The 20,892-nt window shown below is 48.5% G+C and overlaps 1 protein-coding gene across 1 annotated transcript in view; it reads right to left on the minus strand.

The window, feature by feature from the left end:
* The window catches only part of LOC311231773 (inactive rhomboid protein 2-like), a gene marked incomplete at both ends in the record, with an annotated part of 188,154 nt that overhangs the window by 20,041 nt on the left and 147,221 nt on the right, over positions 1 to 20,892 (minus strand). The window contains one exon of the mRNA XM_084318401.1: positions 3,117 to 3,270. Coding sequence (XP_084174527.1) covers positions 3,117 to 3,270 — 154 coding nt within the window. The remainder of the gene's footprint in view (positions 1 to 3,116; positions 3,271 to 20,892) is intronic.

The raw sequence follows: 20,892 nt of genomic DNA on the forward strand, positions 1-20,892 counted from the left end.
AATATGCGAATGCCGGACGCATTTCCAAGACGCACCGAGATCACAAGAGATCCACTTCCGGTTTGGCAACTCGCCGATCATCCACCAGGTGGCAGTATTGAAGCGTTGCAGAGTTGTGCATTCTCCCACTGCATCATACCAGGCTCCGTGAGGGAATTATGAATAACATGGCGAAAAAATGAAATATGATCTCAATAACGTTGTACGCTGTGGATTTGCAGAATTCGCATGAACTTGAAACACGTTGTACGACGTTTATGGCGCAGGATGTGTTAATATGTAATAGGTAATTGGAATGTATCCTCTATATACCAAATAAGGTGGTTCTTGAAGATGAGGGGCGTTTTGTCAACGTCATTTAAAAATGATGGACACTGTGTATATATGAAGGCTGTTGTTTATGAGGGCAACCAGGAAACCATTGTGATTGCTAGGAACCCAGTGTGTCAACATGGATGTAAACATGTCAATATAGAAAATATCATACCATCAGATCTGTCATCAGAGAAGAAAGGATGACACTGGTTTACTGTCCAACGGACGACAGGGTAGCAGACACTATGAGGAAACCTGTTCCAAATTAAAATTGAAGGGATTTGCAAGGGTCATGTTTAATGTGAAAATATTGACTGTCATACCCTGTTGATGTTTTGGATTATATTATTTCTTTTGTAAAATGTTTTTCAAAGAAGTTATCCAGTATGCTAATACAAACCCTAAGTGGGAGTGTTGAGATCAGAGGTTCTTTGTAGGATTGTTAGTAACAGTCTAACTGCATATATAACTGTTTCCAGTAACTGTCTAACTGCATGTATAACTGTTTCCACTAGAGGGCGCTCTAGGCGGAGCCACTCAGGAACACCACCAGGTGGCGAGTATAAATAGAGATGTCTCCTCCCATTCTTTCTCTTTCCCCCAGCCTCTCAGTGAGAGGAGACCTGTAGAACTGCTGCTCTGCCATGTGAATAAATAAACCACGCCAGTTAAGGCTCAAGATAGAAACCATGCCTCTTGACCACATTATTGTCGCCCTATAGCCGAATTCTGTCAACAGACTGGATAGGAGGAAGTGCAACAACGTGTAACCTCCGTGCAGAACCAATGTGCCAACAACCTTTCCGTGGGTGAACTCAATTGTCAATTAATGATACTAATACTAATCTATACAATCACCTGTTGTTGAATAAATACCATTACTTTCTAGTTATTACTAAAAAACAGTATATATAAAACAGTAGCTGTAAAAGAGAAAAGAAAAAAAAAGGTTTCAGCCAGCCGGTCAGCTTCCTCTGATCCATGCCCACCTCGATCTGAGCATCACAGAGACAGACATACCCGGCACGGATGGGCACGAGTAATGTTTTCCCAGATTGAGTATACTTGCATGAATTATGAATAGGGGGTGAAAGGGGTTAACAGTCTGTAGTGTAGTGTGGTAGTGAAAGCAAGGCAAGAAGAGATAATGTGTCTTATTAAGTTATTTCTCCATTCACAGATCGACAGCGCACCCTTCCTGTGTATCACTTGTGCCGCCGACTCAGATTCCCCTAGGTTAAAAAATAAATACGCAATTTAAATCAGAATATGTTCCATGTTGACTATTTCTGACAAGTTTTTTTCCATTAACTAAAAATAGACAAAAATGTCATCCGTTTTTGTCGACTAAATCTAGACTAAAACAAAAAAGACAAAATTGAGACAAAAACTGACTAAGACTAAAATGCTCAGACATTTAGTTGACTAAAACTGACTAAACGAAAAATAAATGAAGATGACTAAATATGATGAAAACGAAAAAGGAGCACTTGACACATGACTAAGACTAAAACTAAAATGAAAATAGCTGCCAAAATGAACACTGCATATATGTATATTGAAAATTTTTGTTTTGTTTACACTTGTTTACGTACTTGACTTTCTATTTTATACTTATATTATACTATTTTATCTTGTTATTTTATCTAGCACACTCTCAGGAGCAAAACAGAAAGAAGCATTTCATTCTGTATTTCTGTATGACAACTAATAAAGAAATTGAAACTTGAAACTTGAACTAAATAATTATTGCCCTTTGTCATACCAAGGACACAAACAATTAATGAGCTTTAATGAATCAATTAGCTTTTTTAGGAGCCATCCTAATGTACTGCCCAGTTTGTAAAAGTGTTTGGGTGTAGAGTAGCCAGGCAGGGAAGGAAATAATGAATTTAAAATGTGGTGTGTTGCTACACCCACCAAAAACAACATGTTCAATACAAGGGAATGAAGAGGTGCTGGGAAATAAAACAATTAAGATTATATTTAGACCAGTTTCTTGTTCCACAGATTCAAGGAAGTCATATAAAATTGTTGAAAATATATGTCCTGTTTAATAATGTATTTGTAGGCTGACCTTTTTTAAAGTGATTAAATAAGTCAGACTGTTGAACTTATTAACGTTCATCGACTCGAAAAGTCTTATCTGTATACGGTCATAGCTATGATGTGAATATGATGTGTAATTGTGTAAATGGAATAGTTTATGCTCACACTGAGCTAAGCAGCTGACCAGGCAGAGAAAGAGACCATTTCCTGATTCCTACCCAACAACTTCTCCTTACACTGAAAACTTACTGCAAGAGGTCATGGGTAATAGGTCAGTCAGTCAACCAACCAGTTTGCAATATATACTCTTTACCATTTTAATCTGGTACTCTGACTAGCATTCCTCAAGCCCCTCTCTACTGAGAAACCTAGTGCTCACGTGCAAGTATGCATGGATGTGTGTGTGTGTGTATGTGTCACATGCAAGCATGTACAGTGATTTGCTTGTGTTTATTCCAGGGTTACCAGACATTGCTAAATGAAATGCAAGGACTTTCAAGTACTTTTCCAAGCACTATTTTTCATTTTAAAAGGGCATTTAAAAGGATCCAATTCACATCATGGATGAACAAAATGTGAATGGTTGATTTGAATTCCAAGGACTTTTTAAGTACCTTGTTAAAAAATTTGCTGTTTTCAAGGAATTCCAGACCTTGACTTTTTTGCGTGCGTGCGTGCCTGTGTGTGTGTGTGTGTGTGTGTGTGTGTGTGTGTGTGTGTGTGTGTGTGTGTGTGTGTGTGTGTGTGTGTACCTCAGCCGTGTAGGGCAGGAAGAGTGCAGAGGCCAGGTTTCCTGTGATCCCACTGAGGACGTAGATGATGGAGATGCGGACCCAGCCTGCCAGCTTCTCCAGGTCCCTTAGGATGGTCATCTGAAACACCACTGACACCAGACAGTGTAACAGCCTGCACACACACATACACACACATGGAAACACACACACACACACGCATACAGTTAAGGACACACCGGGTATGGACATGCACTCACAGATAGGGACACGCACACGCACAGGTTTAGTATCAGTCAGAGGACAACAAATGAGCCCTTCAGATAAAGAACCTATACAGTTTTTTTTATTGGACGGCCCATATTCATTTTATACTATATAGATAGTTATTAATATATATTATTGTTATATTGTAGAAATGTGTGCATTGAAATGTCTGAAAAGTCTCGACGACATTGAAAATGAGGGTGACCTCAATTGTCTTTGAGTATAAATAAAGGTTGATATATTTCTTCCCCAACCCCCATACTCTCATTAAGCCGTATTTTTTTTTATAACCTTTCTAGCTTTTCTCTCATCCCCCAATTTACCCATTATGCCAATCCCCCCTAGTTGTTGCGCAACCATACATGTGGCGTCGCCAGCCGCTTAATTTCACCTGACAGCAAGGAGTTTCACTGGGAGAGCGCAACGCCCACAGAGGTTCACGCCATCTCCCCCAGATCCCCTCCCTGCTGAACAGGTTCCCTGACTGACCAGTAGGAGGTGCTATTGCAACGACCAGGATTCATACCCCACCGGCTTCCTGCCTGCGAAACACTGCCGACTGACCAAGCCAGATGTACTGCTGCCGGGAACGGAACCTGGGTCTCTGTGGTGGTGGGTGCAGGGTTCCCACACAGTGCAAAATTAAATTCAAGGACTTTCAAGTACTTTTCTAAGCACTGTTTCATTTTAAAAGGATACAATTCCCTTTTAATAAATGCCTTTTTTGTAGAAAAATAATCTGATCCAATATATTTATGGCTTAAAACCAATTTCAACAATTAGTTACACTTTAAATAAACACATTTTTATCATGGATGAACAAAACTTTTAATGCGAATTCCATGGACTTTTTAAGCACCTTGTTAAAAAATGAGCTGTTTTCAAGGAATTCCAGGCCTCAACTTTTTTTTGTCAAAAAACAAGCACTTTAATTAAGCACTTGAAGGACCTTGTGCGAACCCTGTCTACACTACCTAGATGTTCCGTCATTAAGCAGTCTAATCCAAATCCCAGGGGGGAAACCCTCAATTTATGACATTTGTTTTTAAATCTGTAACAGAAGGACTTCCACTCATGCCAGGAATAACACCAAGTCTTCATGCGAGTAAACAACATGTACTGCCCATGTGAGTAATAAACACCCTTCAATACAGTTGAGTGCTTCACTATAGGGAGGTGTAGTCTGACGTCACTGGTTGTTCCACCCATATAGGGATTTATCATTGGGAAAATGGATTATCGGCTATTGTAACAATTCTGCCGCATGGAAAATGAAAAGCGTTCCATTTTTGCACAAAATGAGTTCCCTTCTATCACTAACATTATTGTTTAAGCATTTTTGGTTGAAATAAAATGTAGCGATTTTTTTTAATGATTAATTGCGAATATTTTCATGTTGAGCTATAGATTGCGGATGAATAAGCACAGAATGAATAAGGTACACCATGCAAATGTTCATGCTTTATTTGTTTTAAACGAGACGATTTAGAAATGGGCAATGGGGAAATATATTGCGTTGGACAGAGGGTGGAACACGAAAAAAAAAGGCAATGACGTAACCACTACACCTCCCTATTAAACTCCCAAGATTCATCCCAAGCGAGTGAAATGTGTGTTAACCCTTTCACTACCACACTACCAAATGGTTAACCCTTCCAGTGTGACAATACAGAAGGTTAACCGGTTAACCGTCTGTAGTGTGGTAGTGAAAGGTTAACCTTTTGTAGTGTGGTAGTGAAAGGGTCAAACACTGAAGCAAGCTACATTGCTACATAACATAACCGGTTACCATTCACACCAACTGTTTCTCAACCGTCTAATCGACTCAGTAAAAGACTGCACTGACTGGACTGAATAGAATTTTAGGCTCACAATCAAAGTCTGTTTTGACTTTAGTTTCTTTCTGGACAGCCCTTGTATTTGCAGTTGTAAAGTAAATCCAAATCACTTGTGTGAATGTGTACCAAACCTCTACTGTGTTTAATGATGAACACTCTAACGTACCATCTTTAGACAATAAAGATAGAAAACATTGTTCTTCCTCAGAGGTTTTCAAATATACAGTTATTGAGATGAATGCATGAAACGGAAAGATGCATACAGATCTCCAACCCCCATATTCTCATTAAGCAGTCTTTTTTTAAAGCTTTTCTACCTTTTGTCTCATCCCCCAATTTAGCAGTTATACCAATTCCCCCCTACATTTACATTTACATTTAGTCATTTAGCTGACGCTTTTATCCAAAGCGACTTACAAGTTCTGTACGACAAGCCATCAGGAAGAGCACAACTCTATCAGCTGAGTAACAATGTTCATCAAAGTGTTGAGTGCTACAGTGTAGGTTAGTTTATTAGGACAAGTGCATGACAGTATGGTTAGTTAGGGTTAGATTTTTTTTTTTTTTTTTTTTTTTAATTCAGATAATGGTTGAAGAAGTGCGTCTTTAGTCGACGGCGAAAGATTGGACGTGTTTCGGCTGTCCTAACTGGGGTGGGTAGTTCATTCCACCATTGTGGGGCAAGGACTGAGAATAGGCGACTTCTCTTTGATGACCCTCCCGGAGCTTGGATAGGAGTAGGTCTGAGGCGGCCAGAAGATGCAGAGCGTAGGGGTCTTGAGGGTGTGTAGTTAGAGACCATTGACCGGAGGTAGGCGGGAGCAGTTCCCTTTGCCGCACGGTATGCTAGGTCGAGGGCCTTGAAGCGGATTCGTGCAGCAATGGGGAGCCAGTGCAGGTCCCTAAGAAGTGGGGTGACATGGGCCGACTTCGGTAGGTTTGAGATCAGGCGGGCCGCTGCGTTCTGAATGAGTTGAAGAGGCTTAGTGGCAGTGGCCGGGAGGCCAGCGAGCAGTGCGTTGCAGTAGTCGAGGCGGGAGATGACTGTTGATTGGATGAGGAGTTGGGTGGCTTCTTTTGTCAGGAAGGGGCGTATCCTTCTGACGTTGCTCAGGAGGAATCGGCAGGTTCTGGTTGTCGCTGCGATGTGAGCAGAGAAGTTCAACTGGTCGTCGAGGACAACACCAAGGTTCTTGGCGGTCGGGGACGCGGTCACAGCTGCATTCTCGACTGTGATGGAAAGGTCGGTCAGGGGGGAGGATTTGGCCGGCAGGTGGAGCAGTTCTGTTTTGCTTAGGTTCAGTTTGAGGTGGTTGGTCGTCATCCAGGCGGAGATGTCGGACAGACAGGCCGAGATCCGCTCAGAGACGTGGATATCTGAGGGAGGGAAGGAGAGGAAGAGTTGAGTATCGTCGGCATAACAGTGGTAGGAGAAGCCATGAGACGTGATAATGTTACCCAGTGATTTAGTGTAGAGGGAGAAGAGAAGGGGTCCTAAAACCGAGCCCTGGGGGACACCCGTCCGCAGGGGGCGGGTGGCCGACAGGGTCCCTCTCCATGACACTTGGTAGGAGCGGTCATTGAGGTATGATGACAACCATGTCAGCGCAGAGCCAGCCACTCCCATTCCTGCGAGGGCCGCGAGGAGGATCTGGTGGTTGACTGTGTCGAAGGCTGCAGATAGATCTAGGAGAATCAGGACAGAGGAGAGGCCTTTCGCTTTTGCTAAGTGAAGTGCCTCTGTGACCGCAATGAGGGCTGTCTCTGTGGAGTGACCAGTCCTGAAGCCTGACTGATTAGGGTCTAGGAGGTCATTCTGTAAGAGATAAGCAGTAAGTTGGTTGGATACAGCACGTTCAAGTGTTTTAGAAAGGAAGGAGAGAAGAGAGACAGGACGGTAGTTGCCTATGACGGTAGGGTTCAGGGATGGTTTTTTTATGAGGGGCGTGACTCTGGCTTGTTTTAGGGAGGTGGGGACCACCCCCGAGTTGAGTGAGGAGTTGATGGTTGCAGTTAGGAATGGGAGGATGTCTGGTGCTATGGTCTGGAGGAGTGGGGAAGGTAGCCGGTCCAGCTGGCATGTAGTCGGACGGTTCGACGTTACCAGTGTCAGGGTCTCGGCTTCTGTAATGGGAGAGAAAGATGACAGAGTGAAGGATGAGGTTCTCGATTCAGCATTTGGAATGGGTGGGGGTTGGGAGAAGGAGCTGCGGATGTTCTCCACTTTTTCCTCAAAGAAGATCGCAAAGTCTTCGGCAGAGAAAGATGAGGGAGGGGGGGGTGGGGGGGGAGTGAGGAGGGAGGACATGGTAGCATGCAGTTTGCGAAGATTCTTGGCAGAGGCCTCGATCCTATGGTGAAAGAAAGAAGCTTTGGCATTAGTAATGGTTTTGGAGAATGTTAACAAGAGGTTGTGATATGTGTCGATGTCAGCAGTGAGGCGTGACTTTCTATACTTCCTTTCAGCTGCTCTCAGGACCTGTCTTTGTTCTCTCACTGGATCTGTCAGCCATGGACTGGGTGGGGAACGGCGGGCAGGTTTCTCAACGAGGGGACAGAGCTTGTCGAAGGAGGTTGCAAGGGCTGAGAGGAGGGTGGAGGTTGCCATCTCTGTGGAGAGAGCAGAGAAGGTGTCACTCAAAGGTAGAGTGGATAGTATGTCAGAGGAGAGGGTGGAGGGGGATAGGGAGGGCAGGTTGCGTCTGAGTGAGACGGTTTGAGTTGGGGTGAAGACCTTTCGGTTAAGCATGAGAGTTAGTGAGAAGGATATGAAGGAATGGTCAGATACATGTAGGGGAGTTACCGTGGTGTTAATGATGCTGGAGTTACGGGAAAATATGAGATCCAAGGAGTTGCCTGCTTTGTGGGTGGGAGGCATGGCAGTGGGAGTCAGGTCAAATGATTGTAGGAGGGAGACTACTATGACTGACTGAGATGAGTCAGGCAGGTTGAAGTCGCCCAATAGAAGGAGAGGGGTACCATCTTCCGGTAAGGAGCTTAGAAGCATGTCCAGCTCATCTGTGAAGTGATCGAGCGGACCTGGAGGGCGGTAGAGTGTAACAATGGTGAGATTGAAAGGATTAGAGACAGATACTGCATGATATTCAAAAGAGGAGAGTGACAGTGCTGGGAGGGGTGTTAAGTTTGTAGTCCATGAAGGAGATGTCATGAGGCCAGTGCCTCCACCCCGCCTGGAAGGTCGAGGTGTGTGAGTGAAGTTATAGTTTGTAGATAATGCTGCAGGTGTTGATGAGTTATTGGGGGTTATCCAGGTCTCAGTTAGAGCCAGGAGCTGCAGATTTTGACTATGGGCGTAGGCAGTAATGAAGTCAGCTTTCTTGACTGCTGATTGACAATTCCATAGGCCTCCCTGTACTGTGACAGGTGTATTAGTGGCTGTAAGAGGGTAGGATAGATTAGCCGGGTTGCTAGCAAACTGCCGTGGGTGGGTTGAGTCTGTTCTGGGGGAGCAGATTGTGGATATGAGACACATTGTGGTGTCAAGAGTGGCAGGGAGGAAGTAGAGAAATAGCAGAGTGGGAGGGAAAGGGAGATTTTTCAGAGTGGAGTGTAAGATAGGATTATGATGTACTTAGCACTGGGTGGATCCCTGGATTCCTCTGTGGATAACTCCAGGAAAACTCCTCTTTGTCCCTCTTCGTTTCTCGACGCTTCGCTGACGCTAAGCCAGCAGGCCTTTAAATCCCTATCACTAATTAGTGCTTTCTAACACCTGGCCCTTAATGGGTCACTTAAGGAAACAAAATGGCCGCTTTAAACACGCCCCTTAATCAAGTCTAGTTGTTGCACTACCATACACCATACCAGGGGTGGGCAATTATTTTTCCCGGGGGGCCGAATGAGCAACTGAAAATATGTTGGAGGGCCGGGCCAAAATTCCAAACTCAATTATGCATAATATACATTTTATTTCTATATAAAAAGCAGTAAATGGCATTGTTTTGACCCCTGGTAATAGTGTATGTTATTATTTGGCAATTAAAAGGTGAGATTAGCTTTCAAAAATATAATTTATTCAAGTAGAATTTATTTCCAAAATGATGAACAAAATGTGAAACATTAATAACAAAGGGCATGTATGAAAAAGTGCTATACAAATAAAGTTATTATTTTGAGTTTCATATACTATTGAAACAAGGATTTTCTTAGCTTTCTAAAGACATCACATAATCTTATAGCCAAAATAAACAAGACATGTCACTGAACTGTGTAAAGAAAAGTGTCCCAGTTTTGTAGCCTTTTTTACTTTACATGCCTATATTAAACATTTAATGTTTTCAGAACTGTGCAAAAAAAAGAAAAAAAAATATCAAGTGTCCCATTTCACTTGTTATATTTCCACATTTTAGTGTTCTTCAGTTCTTTTTTTTTTCATTCAGTGTGATAAATCCAGTCTCTGTTGAGCTTTAACAAGTCCATCAAAGTCAGGTTGCATGTCTGAGGTGGAGATGCGAAGCACACCTGCCAGATGTTCATCAGTGAGAGAGGATCTGTACCTGGACTTGGTAAACGTCATGACTGAGAATGTCTGTTCACATATGTAGGTGGATCCAAAGAGAACCAACATCTTCTGAGCATGTCTCATGTTTGGAAAGTTCTCCTCCTTGAGAGCAGAGTAGAACTCTAGCAGTGATGCTGACTTAAAGTGCTCTTTCAGTAGTGAATCAGACTGCAGGTCAATGAGTTCAAGCTGAACATCAGTGGGTGCACTATCAACACTGCAGGTAAAGGGAGAGGAAAACCAGCTGCATTTCATCCTCAACCTTTTTGAAATCTTGAAAAACGCCTTGAAAATGCATCATGCAGTGCTCCTAACATGGATGGATCTACCTACCTCAGTTGTGGGAAAAAAACACACTTTTGACAGTTTTTGGCTTGCCATTGCCCTGACTGCTTTGTTGTTGAATCAAGTCAAATCCTAGGTAAGCATATATTGTGCGTGTGAACGTTGACATGAAAAGAAAAAATGTAAAAAAATAAATAAATAAAATTAAATTATAATTTTTTTTTTTTATTATCATGTAATCTTTCGCGGGCCGGTCAGAATCATCCCGCGGGCCGTATCCGGCCTGCGGGCCGTACAATGCCCAGGTCTGCACCATACCATACTGACAGCTAGGGAGTTTCACTGGAAGAGCATAATGCAAACAGGTGCCCAGACTGACGAGTAGGAGGTGCTATTGCAATGACCAGGACTCATTCCCACCGGCGAATACTGCCAATTGTGTTCATAGGGCCAAGCTAGAAATACTGCTGCCGGGAACTGAACCTGGGTCTCTGCGGTGGTAGGTGAGTGATTAGACCTCTACACTACCTAGCTGTCCCCTCATTAACTGAACCTGGGTCTCTGAGGTGGTAGACGAGTACTTAGACCTCTACACTACCTAGATGTCCCCTCATTAACTGAACCTGGGTCTCTGTAGTGGTAAGTGAGTGCTTAGACCTCTACTCTACCTACAGTAGATGTCCCCTCATTAAGCAGTCTAATCCAAATCCCAGAGGGAAACCATCAATTTACGACATTTGTTTAAGATTTCGACTTGACTTGTATTTGCAGCCCTTGTATTTACAGTTGTACAGTCAATCCAAATCACTTGTTTACCATCCAAGTATGAATGTACACAACACTCCAACGTACAACCTTTAACACATTGCGTGCCACGCCCCTTCCGGGAAGTGCATAGGCCATGCCACCCATTGATTAACCCCATGAAAACGCTCACCTTGTTTGTAGAGCTAAACCTATATTTTATATTATAGCTATGGATCTAATAACGCCATCGATTGTCAGTGGGTTTCTTCCGGTCAACATGCAAAAAACTGATAATTTTTTCATCAATACATTTCCGTTTTATACCGTGGTGAATATGAGTATAGTTGTAGAGTGATCCTATGTAATCCCAGGGAACTCCGTCAAACAGCCCTTTAGTGAAATCCAATAAACACATTGCCATTTCTCGCCTGATTATCGAATCATCCTGAAATCAATGCTAGATTATCGGTATTATGTTTCATCATGCATGCACAAAAGGGGACGGGGGAAAACCGGCCCTTCGTGCTTTGATCGCAACCAACGGCACACACACACACACACACACGCTATGATCGATCGCGGCGAAAAAATCATCTGATCAATGCAAGATTGGTAACATATAGTCCTTACCTCGTCTATGATGTACTGCAAAAAGAATAATCCAATTATCGGATCGCCATTCCAAATACTGGTCGTGGTAGTGTGTCCCACGTTTACCACCAAAGAAAATGAACTGGCAGGCGGTGGAGCCTCGTCGATGCATCGTTATGAGCGCTTGCCTTGCTGGAGTGTTTAGACTCCGCCTGCACGCTGCAGCTCGGCCAGGAAAACAAACTACATCGTTTCAAATGGAGTGCAATAGCGGCCACAAGGCGTTAGGCGGCGGTATCGCACCGTTGAGGTCTCAGACAGAGTGCAACACAGTCCTACACCATAGCAGGATGAATTATGAATGGAATTAGCCAATAAAAGAAATAACGATCATAAGAATGAGTATACTCGTTGTTGGCGGCCAACGATTGGCGGGCTATAACGAGTTAACTCGTTTTTGGCTCTGAAACGGTTAAGATAATGACTAGGTTTGAAAATACTGTAAAAAAAAATTACATATGTGACCAGGCAAAGACTTGGATCTGTTTTTCTTAACGATTGCATGCAGAACTACTTTACCCACAACGGCATTGCAATAAACCGAACCCCTCCCCCCACCTAACACCTTCTCCAGGTGAACTGCAGGAGAGCATTCATGTGGCTTTGTTATTATGATGTGATGATGTGAGAGACAGTTTACAGTCTTAGGGGGCTTTCACACTAGCCATTCGGGGTCGAATCAGAGCGTGATCGCACCAAAAAAAAAAAAAAACCCAACAGTTGGGTGCGGTTGCGGCCGCTTTACAGGACCTCCGGGCCGAGGTCCAGCTTATTCTGGATGCCATTGGCACTCAGGAGTGTCAGCAGGCTGTTGCTCTGCACCAGCTTCAGGCTCTCCATACTTCATTAAACACTCTGCTTTTGACCCCACCTGTCTCAGGAGTCTCGGCCAGCTCACCACCCGCGGCAGACCTCGCACCTCGGGAGCCCCGTCTCTCCGAACCACGTCTGTTCAATGGTAACTTCAAGGATTGTGCCACATTCATCATGCAATGTGAGTTGGTCTTCCATCACCAACCCAGCCGTTTTTCGTCAGAGGGATCCCGAGTAGCCTACATGACTAACCTGCTCACGGGCCAAGCAGCACAGTGGGTTACTGCCTCCTGGGCAATGGGGGCTGATTTCTGTTTTTCCTACCCAGACTTCGTGGCAGAGCTCCGCAGGGTTTTTCACCACCCAGCCCGTGGCCAGGACCCAGGAGCTCGGTTGGGCACCTTCCGGCAGGACAGTGGCAGTGTCAGAGACTACGCGCTGGAGTTCAGACTGGCCGCAACGGAGAGCGGTTGGAACGATCAAGCGCTTCGTCTCACCTTCCTGAGGGGGCTCAACGACGCAGTAAGGGACCAGCTCGCGACCCAAGAGGAGCCCGATTCTCTCGAGGGCCTGATCAGCCTCGCTATCCGCATCGACGGACGCCTCCGGGAGAGAAGGCGTGAGCGAGCACGACGGGGACCCCCAGACGTACCCCCCGAGTACCACAACCTCGAGGAGGTCTTCAGTACCCCAGACGTACCCCCCGAGGACCACGACCTCGAGGAGGTTTTCAGTACTCCAGACGTACCCCCCGAGGACCACGACCTCGAGGAGGTTTTCAGTACCCCAGACGTACCCCCCGAGTACCACGACCTCGAGGAGGTTTTCAGTGAGTCCAGGGCTCGGGTCTTTCCGCCTCACCGGCCTTACGACTGTGCCATCGACCTCCGCTCAGGGGCTCCCTTTCCCGGCGGCCGCCTCTACAGTGCTGACCGTCCTGCCCCCTCTGTGACTGGTGGGTTCTTTCCCTCCCGAGCCGTGACCGAGGAGGAACCCATGCAGCTGGGACGCAACCGCCTTAGCCCGGCCGAACGGGAGTCCAGGCTCAGGTCCGGCCTTTGCCTCTACTGCGGCCGGGATGGACACCGTGTCTCCAATTGCCCTACCCGGCCAAGAAGACCAGGCTCGCCGGGACCCCGGGAGATACTGGTGAGCCGTTTTTCCTGTTCCCCCACCCGTGCACCACCTAACCGTCTGGCGGACGTCACCCTAGCCTGGGCGGACCAGCGGGCGACGGTGGGTGCACTCATTGACTCTGGTGCTGATGGGAGTTTCATGGACGTTGGGTATGCCACCCGGGCCAACATTCCACTTGAGGACCTCGAGAGGCCCTTGGAGGTCTTCGCGCTGGATCATCGCCGCCTGGCTGACGTCACTCAACGCACCTGTCCAGTCCTTCTCACCATTGCTGGTAACCACGTTGAGAGACTCCAGTTTCTCGTCACCAGCTCTCCTCTTGTCCCTGTGGTCCTGGGCAGGCCTTGGCTCGCGCTGCATGAGCCCCACGTCGCCTGGTCCTCCGGCACCATCAGGGGGTGGGGCCCCTCCTGTCGTGCCCAGTGTCTTCAGGTGCCGTCCAGCCCCCTCACCGGGTCCCAGTCCCCGTCTCCGGCCTCCCTCGCCGGTCCTCAGTCCCCGTCTCCGGCCTCCCTCGCTGGTCCTCTGTCTTTGTCCCCCTCTCCAGTGCCCCTGATCGCCGGCTTCCTTTGGTCCCGTCCGGGCAGGCCGGGGCCGAGTGGGTCGCCGGGTGGCTCCCGTGGAGGGGGGGGTACTGTGAGGATTGGTTCTTTCCCCACCACAGGCTTCTTAAAGTTCTGTGATGATTGGTCCGTCCCCACCCACTCGCTCGGTTCCTTTAAGGTATTTTGTTAATTAATTGCATTCCCCGCCACACGCTTCTTTCCTGTAAGGTGCCGTGTTGATTGGTGCTCTCCCCACCACACGCTTCTGGAGCAATGATCAATTTCATCCCGCAGCTGTCACAGCTTGTCATCAGCGCCCTGTGGCTTTATATACCCTGATCCCCCTAATATCGATGTTGGATCGTTTTGAATATTCTCCTGCATTTGCCTGTCTTTCCCGTCGCTGTTCCCTGTCTGTTGCTCCCCAGGACTTTCGTGAAGTAATCCCTGTGGAGAACCTGATTCCCCGTACGAAGCTGCGCCTCGTTTATCGGCCCGCTTTACGCGTTGCGCTCTGGTGAGTTTTTGGAAACAGTTCTTTTTGGATCACCAGTTTTTTGTGTGTTTGTGAAACACCGAAGAGATCCCGTTTTTGTTATACTGTTCTCACCTATTTTTTGTGTTGGATTTACACCTTGGATTACGGTATTGTTTTTTCTCTGGACTCTGCTAACTGTGTGTATCACACCGAAGATCAAGTCACTTGGATATTTATTTGGATCAGTCACCTCTCTGTTTCTGTTGTGCGCTGGCTAACTCGGATTTCTCTCTCTCTCTCCGTTTCCACCTGGAGTGAGCTGGGAGGATCTGCAGAGCGGCTACAGACGTCACAAGCTAATTCCTCACCACCACCTACTGGGAGAATCTGCAGAGCCGCAACAATCTTCACATGCCAGATTCCCCGTTTGTTCTGTTGCTCAACCTAATTCAATCTTGTGACTCTGAGAATATATACGCCCTTGCTTTGGCTAACTCTGAAACAACTCTCTCTGTGCCGTTGCGCTTGAGGTCGGTTACAAACCCTAACAGTGATCGTCCCTGATGAGTCTCTATGAGTGTCTATAAATTGGTTTCTTGTTCGAATGCATTTATTTCTATAGACCAGTGACATGCATTATAATTGACGCAAGCAATGGGCTAACGTTAGCTGCTAAGTTATCCCATAAATAGGCTAAGCTAACTAGCGTTAGCCGCTAACCCAGGAAAGGCTCAAACCGGACTCCACGACACAAGTTCCATTCGTGAGAAAAGGGGGTGGGTTATATTGACAAGCCTTGACAACAGAGGCTCAAAGATAACTTCATATGTATTGGTTATTCGTTTCTGTGAGGTTTTGTCCGCTGCTCACCAACTTTCTCTGTTTTCTTTAAGCCTACTGTTAGAAATTCCCTTCTCACTCACTCTCTCTAGCCCCCACCCTCTCGTTCTTTACTCTCGTTTACTCTCAGTGGCCACACCTGGACTATTATCAATTACCTCTCGCACCTGTGGTGGCAGGCTAATTAGTTCCCCTGTGGGCTTTAAATACCAGGGCTCTTCCCCTCGTTTCGGCTTGGGGTCGTGTTGTATTCATGCTGAGTCATATTCTCTAACATCTAGACTCTTTCGGGAGATCCTCTGGTCTACCAATGCTGTATATGGATTTCTCCAGCCTTGAGATGTTTTGCTCCAGCCTTCGTCTGCTGTCGCCGTAGCCTGTGGAGGAGACTGTTCTGCGCTCCCTGTACTTCCACGGGAGGCACCCCAGCGCTCCACTGCAGACCCCAGCGCAGCTGTTCGTCCTGACGCACATCTAGACCAACGCGCATCTCCCGGACCCTCGGGCTTGGCACGCTCTCCAGTCACCAGCGCGCAACGCGCATCTGCAAGGGCTTGGCACGCTCTCCAGTCACCAGCGCGCAACGCGCATCTTCAAGGGCTTGGCACGCTCTCCAGTCTCCAGCGCGCAACGCGCATCTTCCAAGGATCCTCGTGCTTGGCACGCTCTCCAGTCATCAGCGCGCAACGCGCATCTGCAAGGGCTTGGCACGCTCTCCAGTCACCAGCGCGCAACGCGCATCTTCAAGGGCTTGGCACGCTCTCCAGTCTCCAGCGCGCAACGCGCATCTTCCAAGGATCCTCGTGCTTGGCACGCTCTCCAGTCACCAGCGCGCAACGCGCATCTTCAAGGGCTTGGCACGCTCTCCAGTCACCAGCGCGCAACGCGCATCTTCAAGGGCTTGGCACGCTCTCCAGTCTCCAGCGCGCAACGCGCATCTTCCAAGGATCCTCGTGCTTGGCACGCTCTCCAGTCACCAGCGCGCAACGCGCATCTGCAAGGGCTTGGCACGCTCTCCAGTCACCAGCGCGCAACGCGCATCTTCAAGGGCTTGGCACGCTCTCCAGTCTCCAGCGCGCAACGCGCATCTTCCAAGGATCCTCGTGCTTGGCACACTCCTCCTCGCAGACGCACCCCGAGGCGTCTCTCGGTTCCGACGTGCACACCAAGGTGTGGCGCGCCACTCTGTTCCTCGGCTCCGACAGCGGCTACCCGGTGGACGACACCCTCGCCACCGCCGCTGTTCCAGCACTCTGTTCCTCGGCTCCGACAGCGGCTACCCGGTGGACGACACCCTCGCCACCGCCGCTGTTCCAGCACCCTGTTCCTCGGCTCCGACAGCGGCTACCCGGTGGACGACACCCTCGCCACCGCCGCTGTTCCAGCACTCTGTTCCTCGGCTCGGACAGCCAGCTACCCGGTGGCGACACCCTCGCCGCCGCTGCTGTTCCTGCACCATTACGCATACGCCTGGGTGAGTTTTGATTGTGATGTCACTCACCCAGCGTAATGCCTCTTGCCCTCGTCCCGCTGCTGTCCCTGTACCATTACGCATACGCCTGGGTGAGTTTTGATTGTGATGTCACTCACCCAGCGTAATGCCTCTTGCCCCCGTCCCGCTGCGTTCCTGTACCATTCCGCATACGCTTGGGTGAGTTTTGATTGTGATGTCACTCACCCAGCGTAATGCCTCCTTTTCTTGTTCTCACTTAGTTAGTAGTTTGGACATTTCATCTCCCACTCTGTTTTTGTTCTCACTTAGTTAGTAGTTTGGACATTTCATCTCCCACTCTGTTTTTGTTCTCACTTAGATAGTATTTTTGGACATTACATCTCCCCCTGTGTGTTTGTCACATGAAGATATTATTACTTTGTTACTTTGTTTATTTGGACTGTTCTGCATCTGCTCTGTTTGTTCCCTTTTGAATATTAACCCTCTCCTCTGTTCTGCAGAGCGGCCCAGATGTTTTCCCACCAGTCCCCAGTTCCTCCCTGTCCCCAGCCCGCCTCCGCGGGCCTCAGTCCCCTCTGTCCCTAGTTCTCCCCTTCTAGTTCCACCTTGTTCCTGGTCCCAAGTTCTCCCCTTCTAGTTCCACCTAGTTCCTTGTCCCTAGTTCTCCTAGTCCCCAGTTCTCCTGTTCCCTAGCTCTCCTTGTCCCGACATCTCCTAGTCTCTAGTTCCTCTGTTTCCTTAACCTTCCCCTAGCGTTCCTTTAATGTTTTCCCCTAGCGTTCATTAACCTTCCCTTAGTGTACCCTTTTCCTGCCCGCCTCTTAAAGGCACCTAGTTTTTCCCCTCTTGTTATATTCCTGTATTTGTGTTCTCCCTTAAAGGGACAGTGCCCTTTTTTCCCTGTCTCTCAATAAATATCTGTTTCTTGGCAAACCATCATACCTGTCTTGTGTTGTGCGATTGGGGTCGGTTACAAACCATAACAGTACGACCCCACCAAATCGACGACCCCAGCCAGCACAGACGGTGTATGTTGAGTTTGCCTTTTTTTTCTTGTTCCCTCTAGTTCCCCTCTAGCTCCCCTGTTAGCTCCCCTGTTAGCCCTGTTGGCTTCCCTGTTAGCCCAGTTTAGCTCCCCTGTTAGCCTGTTAGCTCCCCTGTTAGCCCTGTTGGCTTCCCTGTTAGCCCTGTTTGACCCCCCTGCAGCTTGTTAGGCCTCTACTACCAGCATGGCCCCTGTCTGCTAGCCTTGCCCCGGCTGCTAGCACAGCCTCTATGTTTATGCAGCCCTTGCTGCTGGCATAGGCCCTGTAGCTAGCCTTGCCCTGGCAGCTAACCCAGTCCCTCAGCAGAGCCCCAGTCTGCTAGCTTAGCCCCGGCTGCTAGCACAGCCTCTATGTTTATGCAGCCCTTGCTGCTGGCATAGGCCCTGTAGCTAGCCAGGCCCAAGCAGCTAACCCGGTCCCTCTGCATGGCCTCCACTTTTTTGTGTAGTTTATCCCACTGCTAGGACTGCCCTTTCAGCTAGCAAGGTCAGTTTATCTCCCACTGCTAGGACTGCCTTTTCAGCTAGCATGGTCAGTTTGTTCCCACTGCTAGGACTGCCCTTTCAGCTAGCAAGGTCAGTTTATCCCACTGCTAGGACTGCCTTTTCAGCTAGCAAGGTCAGTTTATCCCACTGCTAGGACTGCCCTTTCAGCTAGCAAGGTCAGTTTATCTCACACTGCTAGGACTGCCCTTCAGCTAGCAAGGTCAGTATTCCCACTGCTAGGACTGCCCTTTCAGCTAGCAAGGTCAGTTTATCTCACACAGCTAGGACTGTCCTTCCAGCTAGCTTGTTCTCTCATGCTGGTCCAGCCCTGTCTGCCAGCCTAGCTCCGGCAGCTAGCGCAGCCTCTATGTTAATGTAGCAGTACAGCTGGCATAGGCCCTGTAGCTATCAGTGCCTTGGCAGCTACCCTTTCCCCCTGCTAGCCTAGCTCGGCAGCTAGCGCAGCCTCTATGTTGATGTAGCAGTACAGCTAGCATAGGCCCTGTAGCTATCAGTGCCTTGGCAGCTACCCTTTCCCTCTGCTAGCCCTTTCCCGGTGCTACCATGGTTACCCCTTAGCTACCCTGCTTGCCCCTCAGTTCCTCTAGACCAGTTCCTCTAGACCAGTTCTCTAGACCAGTTCTCTATGCCAGTTCTCTAAACCAGTTCTCTAGACCGGTTCTCTAGGCCAGTTCTCTTGGCCAGTTCTCTAGGCTAGTTCTCTGGACCCAGTTCCTCCTGACCCGGTTCCTCTAGGCCCGGTTTCCTCTAGGCCAGTTCCTCCTGTTGCCCCTCTGCTACCCTAGTTACCCCTCGGCGACCCTGTTTCTTTTGCTAGCCCCACTCTTGTGGTGGCTTCCCCTGCTGGCTTGGCCAGTACCTTTTGTTTTTGTCTTGTTTTGCCCCCTGCCACTCTGTCTGTATTTGTTTTGGGTCGCCAGGTGGCTCCCGTTGAGGGGGGGGTACTGTGAGGTTTTGTCCGCTGCTCACCAACTTTCTCTGTTTTCTTTAAGCCTACTGTTAGAAATTCCCTTCTCACTCACTCTCTCTAGCCCCCACCCTCTCGTTCTTTACTCTCGTTTACTCTCAGTGGCCACACCTGGACTATTATCAATTACCTCTCGCACCTGTGGTGGCAGGCTAATTAGTTCCCCTGTGGGCTTTAAATACCAGGGCTCTTCCCCTCGTTTCGGCTTGGGGTCGTGTTGTATTCATGCTGAGTCATATTCTCTAACATCTAGACTCTTTCGGGAGATCCTCTGGTCTACCAATGCTGTATATGGATTTCTCCAGCCTTGAGATGTTTTGCTCCAGCCTTCGTCTGCTGTCGCCGTAGCCTGTGGAGGAGACTGTTCTGCGCTCCCTGTACTTCCACGGGAGGCACCCCAGCGCTCCACTGCAGACCCCAGCGCAGCTGTTCGTCCTGACGCACATCTAGACCAACGCGCATCTCCCGGACCCTCGGGCTTGGCACGCTCTCCAGTCACCAGCGCGCAACGTGCATCTGCAAGGGCTTGGCACGCTCTCCAGTCACCAGCGCGCAACGCGCATCTTCAAGGGCTTGGCACGCTCTCCAGTCTCCAGCGCGCAACGCGCATCTTCCAAGGATCCTCGTGCTTGGCACGCTCTCCAGTCACCAGCGCGCAACGCGCATCTGCAAGGGCTTGGCACGCTCTCCAGTCACCAGCGCGCAACGCGCATCTTCAAGGGCTTGGCACGCTCTCCAGTCTCCAGCGCGCAACGCGCATCTTCCAAGGATCCTCGTGCTTGGCACACTCCTCCTCGCAGACGCACCCCGAGGCGTCTCTCGGTTCCGACGTGCACACCAAGGTGTGGCGCGCCACTCTGTTCCTCGGCTCCGACAGCGGCTACCCGGTGGACGACACCCTTGCCACCGCCGCTGTTCCAGCACTCTGTTCCTCGGCTCCGACAGCGGCTACCCGGTGGACGACACCCTCGCCACCGCCGCTGTTCCAGCACCCTGTTCCTCGGCTCCGACAGCGGCTACCCGGTGGACGACACCCTCGCCACCGCCGCTGTTCCAGCACTCTGTTCCTCGGCTCGGACAGCCAGCTACCCGGTGGCGACACCCTCGCCGCCGCTGCTGTTCCTGCACCATTACGCATACGCCTGGGTGAGTTTTGATTGTGATGTCACTCACCCAGCGTAATGCCTCTTGCCCCCGTCCCGCTGCTGTTCCTGCACCATTACGCATACGCCTGGGTGAGTTTTGATTGTGATGTCACTCACCCAGCGTAATGCCTCTTGCCCTCGTCCCGCTGCTGTCCCTGTACCATTACGCATACGCCTGGGTGAGTTTTGATTGTGATGTCACTCACCCAGCGTAATGCCTCTTGCCCCCGTCCCGCTGCGTTCCTGTACCATTCCGCATACGCTTGGGTGAGTTTTGATTGTGATGTCACTCACCCAGCGTAATGCCTCCTTTTCTTGTTCTCACTTAGTTAGTAGTTTGGACATTTCATCTCCCACTCTGTTTTTGTTCTCACTTAGTTAGTAGTTTGGACATTTCATCTCCCACTCTGTTTTTGTTCTCACTTAGATAGTATTTTTGGACATTACATCTCCCCCTGTGTGTTTGTCACATGAAGATATTATTACTTTGTTACTTTGTTTATTTGGACTGTTCTGCATCTGCTCTGTTTGTTCCCTTTTGAATATTAACCCTCTCC

The sequence above is a fragment of the Notolepis coatsorum genome (assembly GCF_963971535.1).
Source record: "Notolepis coatsorum genome assembly, chromosome: 7".
NCBI classification, from domain to species: Eukaryota; Metazoa; Chordata; class Actinopteri; order Aulopiformes; family Paralepididae; genus Notolepis; species Notolepis coatsorum.